This window comes from Rhagoletis zephyria, unplaced genomic scaffold (assembly GCF_001687245.7).
Source record: "Rhagoletis zephyria isolate East Lansing unplaced genomic scaffold, Rhagoletis_zephyria_1.1 Rzeph_scaffold_00046, whole genome shotgun sequence".
NCBI lineage: Eukaryota > Metazoa > Arthropoda > Insecta > Diptera > Tephritidae > Rhagoletis > Rhagoletis zephyria.
In genome coordinates this window covers 273,820-286,846 of record NW_016157130.1, presented here as the reverse complement: position 1 = coordinate 286,846, position 13,027 = coordinate 273,820, and the positions used below count along the sequence as shown (strand labels likewise).

The 13,027-nt window shown below is 37.5% G+C and overlaps 1 protein-coding gene across 3 annotated transcripts in view; it reads right to left on the bottom strand.

The window, feature by feature from the left end:
• The window catches only part of B4 (imaginal disc development protein B4), a 34,127-nt gene extending 21,428 nt beyond the window's left edge, over positions 1-12,699 (bottom strand). For all 3 annotated transcript variants that reach the window (XR_001848265.1, XR_001848266.1, XM_017622173.1), the window contains exons 1-4: positions 11,847-12,699; positions 6,754-6,996; positions 6,270-6,634; positions 5,609-6,185 (exon numbers count right to left, since the gene is read on the bottom strand). Coding sequence is in view for 1 of the 3 variants with exons in the window: in XM_017622173.1 (XP_017477662.1) it covers positions 5,609-6,185; positions 6,270-6,634; positions 6,754-6,996; positions 11,847-12,135 (1,474 nt within the window). In the remaining 2 variants the exon portion in view is untranslated. The remainder of the gene's footprint in view (positions 1-5,608; positions 6,186-6,269; positions 6,635-6,753; positions 6,997-11,846) is intronic.
• Between the last annotated feature and the right edge of the window lie 328 nt (positions 12,700-13,027).

Here is a 13,027-nt window from a genome sequence, read left to right as displayed (position 1 = left end):
TCGCCCGTTGTTTGCATGAAAAAGAGATTTATCGCGAACCAGTACTGGGTCTAAGGCTGCGTTTCTCCAAACTCATTTAAGTGGAAGTTAACTTTAACTAAATTTTTTATTTAATTTACATTTAATTTATTTTCAGTATCAATAAGATCTTTATTTAAGTGAGTAAAAAGTGGTTGTAAAACAGACTTGGCCAGCGAAAGCTTTCATTTGTACTGAGAGCTTTTGAAAGCTTTGGCACGCTGTGTTGTAAAAGCAGGACTGGTATACAAGTAACACAAAATTGTCGTGGTGTTTGTATATTGATCAGCTGATTAAACGTGTAACATCTCTGAGTGTGGTTATTCTGATTTAATTTTTATTTAAGTGAAGAGCATAGGTCACTTAAATCAAAATTTAAAACAAATTAAAATTGATTGGTGAAACCAAATATTCGAAAATTAAAGTAATTTTCACTTAGATGAATCTGGTGAAACGCAGCCTACATGTACTAGAAGCCCACCACTTCAGAACTAAATATTTTCCCCACAGGGATTGTACGAGTATGCACATACATTCATGTATGTATAAGTATCAACATCAGTATATGATAGGTTGCCATCGAACGCTTCGTTGTCGTCGTTGTCGAACTCGTTGACAGCAAATGATGACAACTGTTTTCAGAAGGACATTTGGCATTGGCAAGCGAGCGACCGTCATAATCATTTCATTTATTGTTTTCCTTTCATTGTGCAAATATACGGTTTGTATGTACATACATACATATATGTTTTGGTAAACAAATCGAAACATTAGACCAAGTTAAAAAAAAATCCTGAAATGCCACCAGACTTTGACTAAAATTTTAGTATTTCGTATAGTAATGATCCTTCGCAAGTCTCCCCTCTCTACAATAATTCTAAGAGGTGCCGCATCAAGCATTTATTTTTCCTATAGGAATAACACGGAAAAAGACGATTTCTTCTCTTTTGATGTCAATATAATTTTCTAGAATCAATCAAAAAATACGCCATTTAAGTGTTATGCAGACTCAGATTCTTTAAATTCCTAATTTATCTTGTTTTAATCAGTTTTATTTAACTTGCCTTATTTGGGTAAAAGAAAAATTTAGGAGTCTGAGTCTAGAATTATGGTATGAAATAAAATTTTTGGTCAAAGTCCGGTCGCATTGCAGGATTATTTTTTTTTCACTTGGTCTAATATGGATACATATGTATATACAAATATATGAGCGCTTTCTCTGATCGCATCGCTACTGTAAAGCTTATTGTCTTCCTCTGTCTTGTTTTGTTGTTGTTGTTTATTTCTGGTTATTATTGGTTATGGCACTTTATGGCCCATTTTTACACCACATTTGCATTTTTCATATCGTTATGGCTAGTACAGTATGTATGTATATAAATGTGTCCATGTATGTATATTAGGCTGCGTCAAATAAAACGAATATTTTTTACTTTCGCTCCCATTTCGTAGTCGAAAATTTTTTTTTGCTGCTACTTTTTTAATAAACAATTTTAGTATAGATAGTAATTCCAAGTTTGAGGAGGCAAATTTTTTGTTGAAGGTTTCGTTAATTTTTTTCCAATATAAACAAGTCGTCGAACAAAAAAAAAATGCCAAAAATCAACAGCAAGCCCTAGCAACTTAAAACTTGCACTTAAGTATTTACATACAAAAACTTTTAAAAAGATACCCTACGGAACTCAAAATTTCGAAACTTTTTTCGAGTTTTTCGAATATCATGATGTAATAAAAAAATAGGCGTTTCTTTTCTTCGATAAAGAATGTAAAAAAATATTTTACACAAAAAAAAATTTTGCATGGAATGGCTTATATGTGTTATCTATACTAAAATTGAATTGGCTACAAGGTTGTTTTTTTTTGTTTATTATATTTAATTGTTTATTAGAAAAAAGGTAGCGGAAAAAATATTTTTATTCAAAATTTTATTTTTGCGGGCCCTAACTGAAAAATTAGGATAGAGGGCTGAAATTATGCAAAAATAACATTTTTGTGACGACAATGAAATTTTCATATGGGACCGAAAGAAAAAAAAAACATACGTTTTATTTGACACAGTCTAATGTATGTATATATTTATCATATTTCCATATGACAATTTGTTGTTGCTAATGTAACGACCGTTATGTCATCGTTTGCTGTTATTGCTGCTGCCGCTGCTGCTGGCCAAAAGTACTTAATATTAATGACAGCCAATTGTATTCAAAAGCTAATGTCATTCCAACGCGATATAAACCAATGGGTCTTTTGATATTCATAGCATAGGAAGGGATAGGAAAGTATTTTTTAAATTTTCACTTCGTGCACAAATGTATGCCGGTGGAAAACTATGTGCTATAATACAGTCATGTGTAAAATATTAAGACCACAATTGATCTAGTACATGAGTAGAGTTGAATTACAAGTAGTCGTTGTACACTGTAATTAGAGTATTTTGAGTTGCATGAAAATTACCAATCCAATGAAATTTTTGAAACAAATCGAACTTTAATTCGAAAGTAATAAAAATGTTAAATTTGAAATAAGCTTTGTTTGAGATAAATGAATTGATAAAATATATATTACTAAGGGCCGTTTTCTCATCTAACCTTTAGTTTACCGGCCACTTTATCGTCTCGATATACGAGTTTTCGTTTTCTCATCAGCGCATTAATTTCTCGAATCGATAAACTGTTGCTCACCCGATGCAACCTTTAAAATTTGTACCCAACTTTAAATTTTGGTTTGGTTTTGGTTCATGAGTCAGATATATTGGATATTTCAACCAAGGTTTTGGTTTTTGCTAACAGTTGCTCTTGCTCTATATTTGCTTATGTTGCATTGCCAACCTTTGAAATTTTATGACGAATGTAGTGAAGTTTCACTCCCGGAAATGTAGTGAAGTTTCACTATACGGAATAACAAATTAATTTTTACCGGCAAGGTAAGAAAACGAAAACACTTTAAATTGAGGAACAATTTATCTGCCCTGTTAGTAAAGGCAACTTTACTGCTTACATTAGAAAACGGCCCTTAATCTACACTATAATGAAACTGTAGAAAACTCGTGCCCCTACATTGAAAATTTCTTTAAAAGAATATCTGAAGGTTATGCAGGGAATGTAACAGAATAAAGTTGGACCAATTTTAGAATTCTTGTCTGTCTGTTCGAACTTACTTATGATTAGACAGTAATCTTGGACATACCTAACATACGGTATAAAAAATGGGCTCTGACAAGGAAGCGTGGTACATCCCATAGGCGTAAAATTTTTAATCAGACAGCTAAACACAATGCACTGTAGTAAACTTAAGAAAGAAGAGAGTTTGCAAGAAGTCGCAGCACCTCTGCACCTTAGATGGCATACGTTCAGAGAACCATAACTTTGGAGCCATAAGTCACGTGACCCATAACTTCAATTTAATTTATTCTTCTTTCGTTACCTTAATTCACCTAATCTTAATAAAGAAACAAGATTGGTAGTAAAGAAAATAATGACCAATATACATAATTGAAGAAAGAGTTATTACTGGATGTGGCAAAGGAGAAGATGAGTTGAATTTAAAAGGCTTCGGTATTCTCTGAGGCTTGCTTTGGCATGTGATAAATAAATCGCAAAGTCAAACATTAAAGGTGACAGGGTTTCTATTGAAAACCCCCACTTTTCTCATGCTTTGTTAATTGTCGGACTCTCACGAGTCGGATGTTCGAATAGCTTATCGTCTCCTGAGTAGAATATCGATCTATCTCGGCAGCCAGTTAGGAAACGCCCTATGTCAGAGAAGTTTTCAAGAACAAGATTTTAGAATTTTATTGACAGAATTCGATTCAATAACGGCCTATCTCAGCTGAAAATACATTGAAAATGGGCTGAAATTCTGAAATAGGATGTTTTTCAATAAAATTCTGAAGTAGGGCCTTCTTGAAAAGTTTTATGAGATAGGCCGTTTTCGAACAGGCTGCCGAGATATATGCTTCTGCACCGCACCATAAAACTAAAATTAAGTATTGCTCATAAATTGAATAAAAAATTGCTTAAGTCTCCTTTAATTTATGCTAAACTGAAGATTTTTCTTACTGTTTTATATTTTTATTAGTTTACGCCGAACGGTGTCGCACATTGGGAGAAATCACGAAAAAGCTGGCCATATATAATAAAAATTTACCTAGAGGCTTCAAATTTGGAACACGAGCTTCTTTAGTGAATATTAGTATAAGGTGTTAATATAAACAAAATCAACAAATATTGACGGCCACTGTGGTGTAGTGGTAAGTAGTGCGCGCTTCCACTCCGCAGCACCTGGGTTCAAACCCAGGTCAAAGCAACATCGCAAAAAAATAGAAAAAAGGTTTTTTCTTAACAGCGGTCGTCCCTCGGCAGGCAATGGCAAACCTCCGAGTGTATTTCTGCCATAAAAAACAGCTTCTCCGTTCGGAGTTGCCGTAAAACTGTTGGTCCCTCCGCTTTGTGTGACAACATCAAGGCGCACGCCACAAATCGGAGGAGAAGCTCGGCCAAACACTAACATATGTGTAAGCGCCAATCTATTATTATTATTATTATTATTATAAACAAAATCGGCCCTCAAATGCGCCAATTTCCATATAACGGTATTTTTAAAAATTGTAAAGTGTTATATTTGGGAATGCCTAGCAAAGAAGCAAAAGGCGATACAACCTTCCACTTAGACTTAAATTAAAGCTAGAACTCTCGACTACTGTCCCTGAAAATACCATCTCCGCATCATGACCCAAAGTCATTTATTGAAGCAAAAAGTGACTTAAAAAAATGTGTTCCAATATTTTTTTATTATTCACTAACTGTTTTTGTTAGAGTTTTATGTGCTGCTTACGAATCCGTAAGTATAAAGTTTTCATCTGGTCCACACTTTGAGGAAAACGAGGTCAAATAGTCAAAAAATCGCGCTTTTTACAATATGTACTCGAGAAGCTCTAGCAACGAAAGAATTAAAGCTACAACTATCGAACACTGTCCATGAAAATACCGTCTCTGCATCTTGACCCAAAGGTCACTTATAGTCATTTATTGACCAGCAAAACCTGACTTTAACTAATTTTTTTTCCAATATTTTTTAATTATTTTTATTCAATAAATGACTATAAGCGACCATCAGGTTTAAGTGCAGGGATGGTATTTTCAGGAACAGTAGTCGAGAGTTATAGCTTTAATTTCAGACTCGGTGAAAGTTTTTATGACGTTTTATATAACCAAATGGTTTATATATCCAAATGAATGTATTAATAAATTAAATAAAACAAATTTGTCATTTATCAAAAGCATCTTTTCCATAGGCGCTATATCCATAAGATAGTAGCTTAAAATTTCATTTCACATATGTATATGTACTTCTTTAATTGCACTTTCGAACCATTATGCAAAAAAATCTTTTTATTTAATGCTTGTTCTTTGCCTGAAATAGCTTATTTCACAATAAATTTCACAAATTTCACTTTCAGTTAGTCATTATCAGAACTTTGCAGCATGAGTCATGTGCATGGAACCAAAGCGAGTCTATTTAAAACTCTAAAGGCCGTAAAATCGCTTATAACTAAATGGTGCTGCGTCAGCGCATTTGACATTGGACTCACCTGGAAACTCTTGCGGTATCAGCACACCTTTCTTGCGACTTGCTGCAGCAGTCTTGGCATTATGCCCATGAAATATATGGCGTTGTCGTATTAGCCGATAGAGTAGAAATAATTCACCATGATCTTCGCGATTCTCCACATCCGTATTGCTATTACCATTAATTGTTGTGTTTGACTGAGTTGTTGTGGCTGGAGGTGTTGTATTGTGTGGCGTTGAGTGCTGTTTGGAGCCTACTCTATCCGCACTACCGCCACCGCCACCACCACCGCCACCGCCACCACCGCTGCTGCTCGTGTTCGTAGCACCCGAGCTGTGCGCATTCACATTACCGCTTGAGGAGGCCGTCGATGAGGACGTGCCGGTGTTAATAGCCACCGTTAGACCACAAGCGCTCACCGACGAATTCGAAACGCTGGCGCTGGTGCCTGTGGTATTCGTCGTGGCTGTGGATGAGCCATTCGAGGAGGACGATTGCAATGTTTCGTCGGAGAATTTTGTTTTATACGAAATTCGTACAACGCGTGGCAACGAGTAGCGATCGAGGAAAATATCCGCTGGCAATGGCTCGTGTTGAGACTGAAAACATTTCAAAGGCAAATTTAATTACGTGTTTGGTAATAGCTATCATTGAATTTCGTCAGCTAGTGACTAACTACTCACCTCATTGCTATATTTGGACGCCTTGCTATCGCCGGTGGAGTAGTCACCACCGCCACACATGCTGTTACCGCCCCCCGTACCCACACCCATGCCATTACCACTGGCACCCAGCCCACAGCCACTGCCACCAATCAAGCTCGCGCCCATACCGCCAGCCGCACAGCCGTATCCGCCAGTGGCACTCATGCGCATGCGCCGTGCCAGACGCTGTTTCATTTCGATTTCATTGCGTCGCGCCAGCCGTGCATTCTCGAAGTCCGCCACTGAGAACATATTCGCGCTGGTGTCGTGCGAATTGAAGCGTCGCAGCTTGGGTTTGCGTCCCTCGACGGCTGCGAAATGGCCTAGCGGACCGCCGGAGACAGCTGTAATGTGCAAAGTGTACAAGTAATTAGTCATCTGCATGCAGTAGCGCACAAAAGCGTGAAAAGGAAAATGGAAATAAAAAAAGAAAATGAAGAAAATCGGCTTACTAATTACTTACCGCTTATCGCATTGGGCGGCGTACCAACACCTGTAGGAGCCGGTGACGCATTGCTGCTGTGTTTGCTGCCATTCACAATATTGCCATTTGAATTGCCATTGCTGGCGACTAAGAAGAAGACGGGCGGTGGATTGCCGCTACCGCCGCCACCACAGCTGTTGTGATGCTTGGCGCTCGAGTGCTGCTGTTGCTGGTGGTGCGAGTTGGCTGCCGAAGACGACATGCCATTTGTGTGGTGGCCCCCTGAAAGTAGAGAGAGAAGTGAGGATGTCACATTAATAAATTGCAGCAGAATGAGTAATGCACTTTACAGTTAATTAGACAGAACTAAAGAACAGCAAGGGAGAACAAATTTCAAGTTTTTACTAAAGTTTCCTTAGCTGCGAGTGGCTAGTGACAGTCTGCTGCGGGATTTTGTTTTATTTTATTAAACCGTTGTTAAAGTAAGACTCATTCATTAGCTCATTAAAATATAATGAAAAGAGGTGCAATGAATTTTACGTATGACCAGTCAGTACAGTCAGGTAATGATGAGCGGGCTCCTCATGTACGACCTGAAATTCATTGAAAACTAATCCTCGCTCAGGGCGTCAAGATTAGTAGCCACAAACAAACCAATCCCTAAAGTTGGGAATTAAAAAGCTTCTCCTTTTTTGAAGTCGGCTAACTAAGAAGTGTTGATTTTTAAAGCAAGTAACCAATCCGAGTGGAGACTAGGTTAACAGCAGAAAGAGAAGGAGCTTCGGTGAGGCCACTCCGACTAATTCGATTTAAGGGCTCACAGACGTATATAGCGTCTGTTCGCCATGAGGTGCGACTGCAAGCGGGCATCTGTCTTGGAGCAAGCGGCTCTCGATATAAACGTGTATTCGGTTGAGCAACCATAATACTGCAGTTCAGGAGATGCAATGGACGCGGCACGGCTGCAATCCGCATGGTTGTGCACGCCCCGACGGAGGAGAAGGGCGATGAGACTAAAGACTAACGCTTCCCTCGCCACGGTATTAAATTAATGATTTGCGACTTTAACGTCAGAGTGGGAATAGAAGGACCAAATATGTCCAACAGGCGGAAAATTCAGCATTCATGACAACACCTTCAACAACGGAGAGTGGCTGATGGGATTCGCCGCGTCACGGAACATTGTAGTTAGTTGTTCCAGCAAACAGCATCGAAGCATCCACAAAGCCGCTTGGGTGCCCGCGAACGTAGAGCCAAAGTGGTCATATTGTGATAGACGGAAGATACATTTTATCGACTCCGATAACTGACTACCTTTTTGCTGCTAAGGTTCGCATGCGCCTCTGAGCAGTGGGATTCCATCTCTCAATCACTTCGTACCGCTGCGGAAGAGTCGGCATTCAAAGCTACCCTGCAGCCAATGGCAATGTGCGCGACACTTGAGTAATACCGTGAGAAAAGAGGGAAGAGAGACGTATTTTCATGAGGAAGAAATCAGATGCAGAAAGGACCATATCAGTGTGGCTTCAGACCTGGTAAGTTCTCTATTGACCAGATTTTCTCAGCACGTCAAATCCTGGAGAAAAACATCTGAAACTTAGGGATGTAAAGGCGGATTGACCGTTCGTGTCCGGATACTTTTTGTTAGTAATTTTACGCGTTCCTTTCCCACTTTGTCTCACTGAGAGCGCGACAAAAATGTGCTGAACACTCTTTATTCGAATCAAATTGATTTTGATTTTCTAACCGAACGACTTGATGATTCGCGTTGCCGCGTTCTCTTTTATATGGATTTGCAGCGAATTGCATGTGGCAACAATATCATCAGCTGTTTGTTTCAGAACAAAATCAAATGTGTCGAACTGAACGGTGAACCGTACTTGAGCGCCCTCTCCGGCAAAATTGTTTTGAAAGCAAAGAAAAAGTTGTCCGGACACGAACGGCGAACCCGCCTTTAGCGCAGCATTTTCCAGCTTAGAAAACAGCTGAACAGCTAAAGAGGTTGGTCAAGCACAAAATGAGAACGAGAGAAAGTACCGCATGGCAACACATAAATATTCCAATAACAAGCATAGATATCACTCCTTTAGCTAATTGCAAAATAAATTTCTGAAATAAAAATTTGCAGAGGAATAGTAAGTAAGGTCAAATTTTAACAACCGTTTACAACCGTTTTGAGAGCCAGCTTCTTTCCTGTTTATTATTTCAATTCTATAACCAACGTTCTTCTGAAATTCTCAATCGGCATATCTTTCATTTCATGTCACTACTTCAGAGCTGTCATTTCAATGGAACCGCTTTGAGATATCGCCCAAATACATACATAGGTCGGGTAGAAAACATTGACTACGGAGAAAATTGAGTATCATTATCAAGTCGTTTGCTAAGAACGTACACGAACTATTCCGGATACGTTCTTAAATATTCTTGAAAAAGGCTTGTCTTGGACAATATTTGAAAATATCATAAAATTGAGAAGGTCAATTCAAGAATTGTGCCGCGAGTTGTACACGACGAGTTATAACAATTTTAAACTAAACTGCTGTACTAGTTTTTACTCCGAAATTAGAAAAAAATTCGCGTGAAAAAGTTTCAGAATCGTTATACTTTGGCTCCTAATTATTAGACACTTGTTGATCGAGGGATATGAAATTGTGTGAAGGGTGCACATGCATTTTTTAAATTAAAATGTTAACGCTTATTTTTGGAATTTTAAACAGTGGTATCGTGTTTCTCGTCTCAAATTCTATAATATTATTTTAATAAAAAATACAAATTTTTATCTTTTTTTTTATAAATCCGGTGGATTATGCATGTTTTTATCGAAGAACACTATTTTCGACCAATTTTTTTAAGGTCAAGGCGTAATTGTGGCTCAATGGCAATATTTTTCCGTGAAAGGGAATAACATTAGCTTTCAAACTCATTTTGTTTCATATAAAAATGCTGCTTCTGTCGAAAGCGCTTCGATTAAGTCGCATGGAGTGTTCACAAAGCGCACTGTACGGCTGTGCATATTTTTTAGTGATGAGTTCGTCGACAAAATTTATTAGAAATGGCCAGCTTTATAATAAAATAAAATGTCTATCAAATTTTGGCGTACACAATTTTTGATTCTTATTTCCCTTCCGCCCTTAACTTGACGAGCTCCATGAATTCTGGCCGCGTGTATTTAGACCGCAATCGAAAAATCAAATTAGACTGCGTAGGCATAATTCATATTGACAAGCGAAATTAGGCCGCGATCCAAAAATGAAACTAGCCTGCGCGGTTTTGATTCGTTTTGAAAAGTGAAATTAAATCGCAATCAAAAAATTAATTGGGAATTGTTCGGTTATTTTTATAGTGGTTTTATGGTGGGGGCAGAATGGAGCGGGTGTGGTATCCAATAGAAAGAGCAACGTCCAAACTTTAAGAAAAGTTGCACTTCATTTCTCTGAGTCCTCTACAGACCCTTGGGTACCCATTTGAAAATGGGGTAAAATTAGCATTTTGACAAAGAAAATGTAAAGTCGGGTTACGTCATCTACAGTTTTTTTTTTAGCAGAGAACACCACACCGTTGAAGAAACAAGAAGGATCTCACCCGCTAGGTCTGTTCCAAACCCTGCTCCATATTTTGAGATCAAAGAATATTTAGAGGTCACTCAAAGCGCTTCAAATTTTCCATGTATTTATGTATGTGGAAAAAAAAACAATTTTTCGTAGAAATGGTATAGAATTCTCGAAAAGCAATATTTTCCAATCGGGAAAATCTGTTTATCTTCAAGAGACTTCCAATAATAATACCCAATAGTTTATTTAACGGTTCTATAAACTATACTGTTTCAAGAATTCTATAAATTTCGAAATGAAAAAACAGAGGTATATATTTCTCGATATAATCATAGGGGCTTTACTTTTTTCACATACATATATACATCTCCCAAACTACTTCTTGAAATTTCTATAATTTGCATCAACAAATTAATTTACATAGTTAGAACATTTCGATAGAATCAAAAAATGGACATAAATTTGAAGTCGGATTTTTGTTTTTTTGATATATTTTCAATAAGGTCTAAAGTTTTTTGTTAAGGTGACTAAGTTAGTGATCGGATTGAAGGTTAAATAAACAATTCAAATTTTTTTTTTTTGTATAGAGCGTGGGACACATTTGTTCACTACAAAAAAATGCTATTTTCTCAAAATAATTTAAACACGTTTATGCATCACATTATCCACTTAGAAACATTCTCGCTTTATTGTCAATGAGCGCGTGTCATGCAAAAAGTTCAACAATTTCATTGCCAGAACGATTAAAATGATTAATTGATTGCAATGAGCATTTCATCATCAGTGGAAATATTTTCTAAATTCTGAAAGTGGTTGTCCCTCGCTAGTAGATACATACAGTGACTCAAACAAATGACCAAGCGTTAATTTTTTTTTTTTTTATATTCGAAAGCTTTAACCAAAACCATATAAGTCACAGTTTAAAGGTTTATGCAAAATTTAGGAAAATTCAACAAATTTTCATCAAACGGCTTTTTGAGAATGTTTTATTTTGTGATGGATTTTTGCACTTTTTCCATATAATCATGAATTTCTTGTGAAATAAAATACGCGAGACCGTTAACAACAAAATTTCAAAAAATTAACGCCAATTTTCGTAAATTGCACTTCTTATATATAAAAAAAAAAAAAAAAAATTATAAGTCTACGGAATTTTTTAGCTGGTTGAAATTTGCACGTCATTAGACTAAAATTGTATGGGCTATAAAACGGCGTAGCCAAATATGATTCAGATTAAAAAGATTGTTGAATTTTCCTAAATTTTGTTTAAAGCTTGAAACTGTGATTTATTTGTTTTTGGTTAAAGCTTGAACGGTACTTTATAGAAAAATAACAAAAATAAACATTAGCTCCAAAAACATTAGGATATTTAAGAAAAATCAACACATGGTCATTTGTTTGAGTCACTGTGCATACATACATACACATCGACATAATGTGCTACCTAGTAACAAGCACATGTTTGCAACCAAATGCCTCTTATTCTCTTTCACCATTTCAATTAATTTTATTTTTTGTTTTCAATTTGTTTCATTCTTTGTCAACAAATATTTGCACCGATATCTGCTAGGTACTCACCTCCAAGATTTGTTGTCGATGTTGTTGTATTTTTTGTTGCATTACTAGCTGTTGTGTTATCTGTTGTTGCACCAATAGCTACAGCTGTTGTTGCTGTTGTTGTTGTTCTTGTTGTTAGTGCAACGCCGGCGCCCGTCGCCGTTGCCGCCGTTGTTGTCGTCGTCGCGGACGCTGTTTGCGGTGTTGCCATGTGCGGGCTACTCTTGATAAACCAGTTGGCCAAATGTCGTTGACGTTCGAATTCGATACTACTGCGTTGCATTTCGGATAATTTTATGGAATCAGTCATTTCGCTAGGCAACAATTAAAGCGATACAATGCGAAAAACAGACACAAAGGGGTTTTTTTTGTTCTTCTTTGTTTAAACAGCTGCCGTCGGAGGGGAAGGGCGCGCACGCCTGCGCTACACAAAATGAGCGAAAATCGCAAAATACACGGGTACACTCACTGACACACTTTTTTTTGCTTTTTTTTTTTTTTTTTGTTTTTTTTTTGTTTTTTTTGTTTGGTGCAGAGCTGCTACCGGAATGTTGTACACGCACGAGACTTTTTGACGGTTGTTATATGTATGTTTGTAGTTCGTATACTGTCCGCACTTGGATATTTTTTGTTAGAATCGCAAAAATTATTAAACTCTTATTATTTTAATTGCTGCTTGAAAATCACATTTTTTTTACAGAATTATTTTATATAAATTTTTATTCACTCTTTTGCTGGCACTCAATTTTTACAGCTTCATTACACTTGCCAACACGTTCTCGCTCAGTTCTATTCTAATTCGCGCACTGTGCTAGCCTGTCAACTGCCGGCCCGTATTTGGCATGATCTATACAGCCCAGAAGCACTACAATTCGATGACAACGCTGCTGACGCCAAACGCGATGGGAAACGTTGTATGTGTCGCTAAGCGGAAAAAAAAATATCACTGACGACCTTAACGACGCGCGCAACCCAACTCTCTACGTCGCACCAATCACGTACATATCCACTCGTCTTACGGTGTACTTATTTAGGTGCTTATGTAGGTACTACCGCCCGTCTAACAACCCGTTCCGAATGGCGCGTCGAATGCAACTGCCGGCCAACGTCAACGCCAGCGACGTACGAAGCTCCACTCTGTGCTGTGTTCGTGCTCCAAAAACACCAGCAACCACACAGCTCCACGTCGTCGTCGAATGACT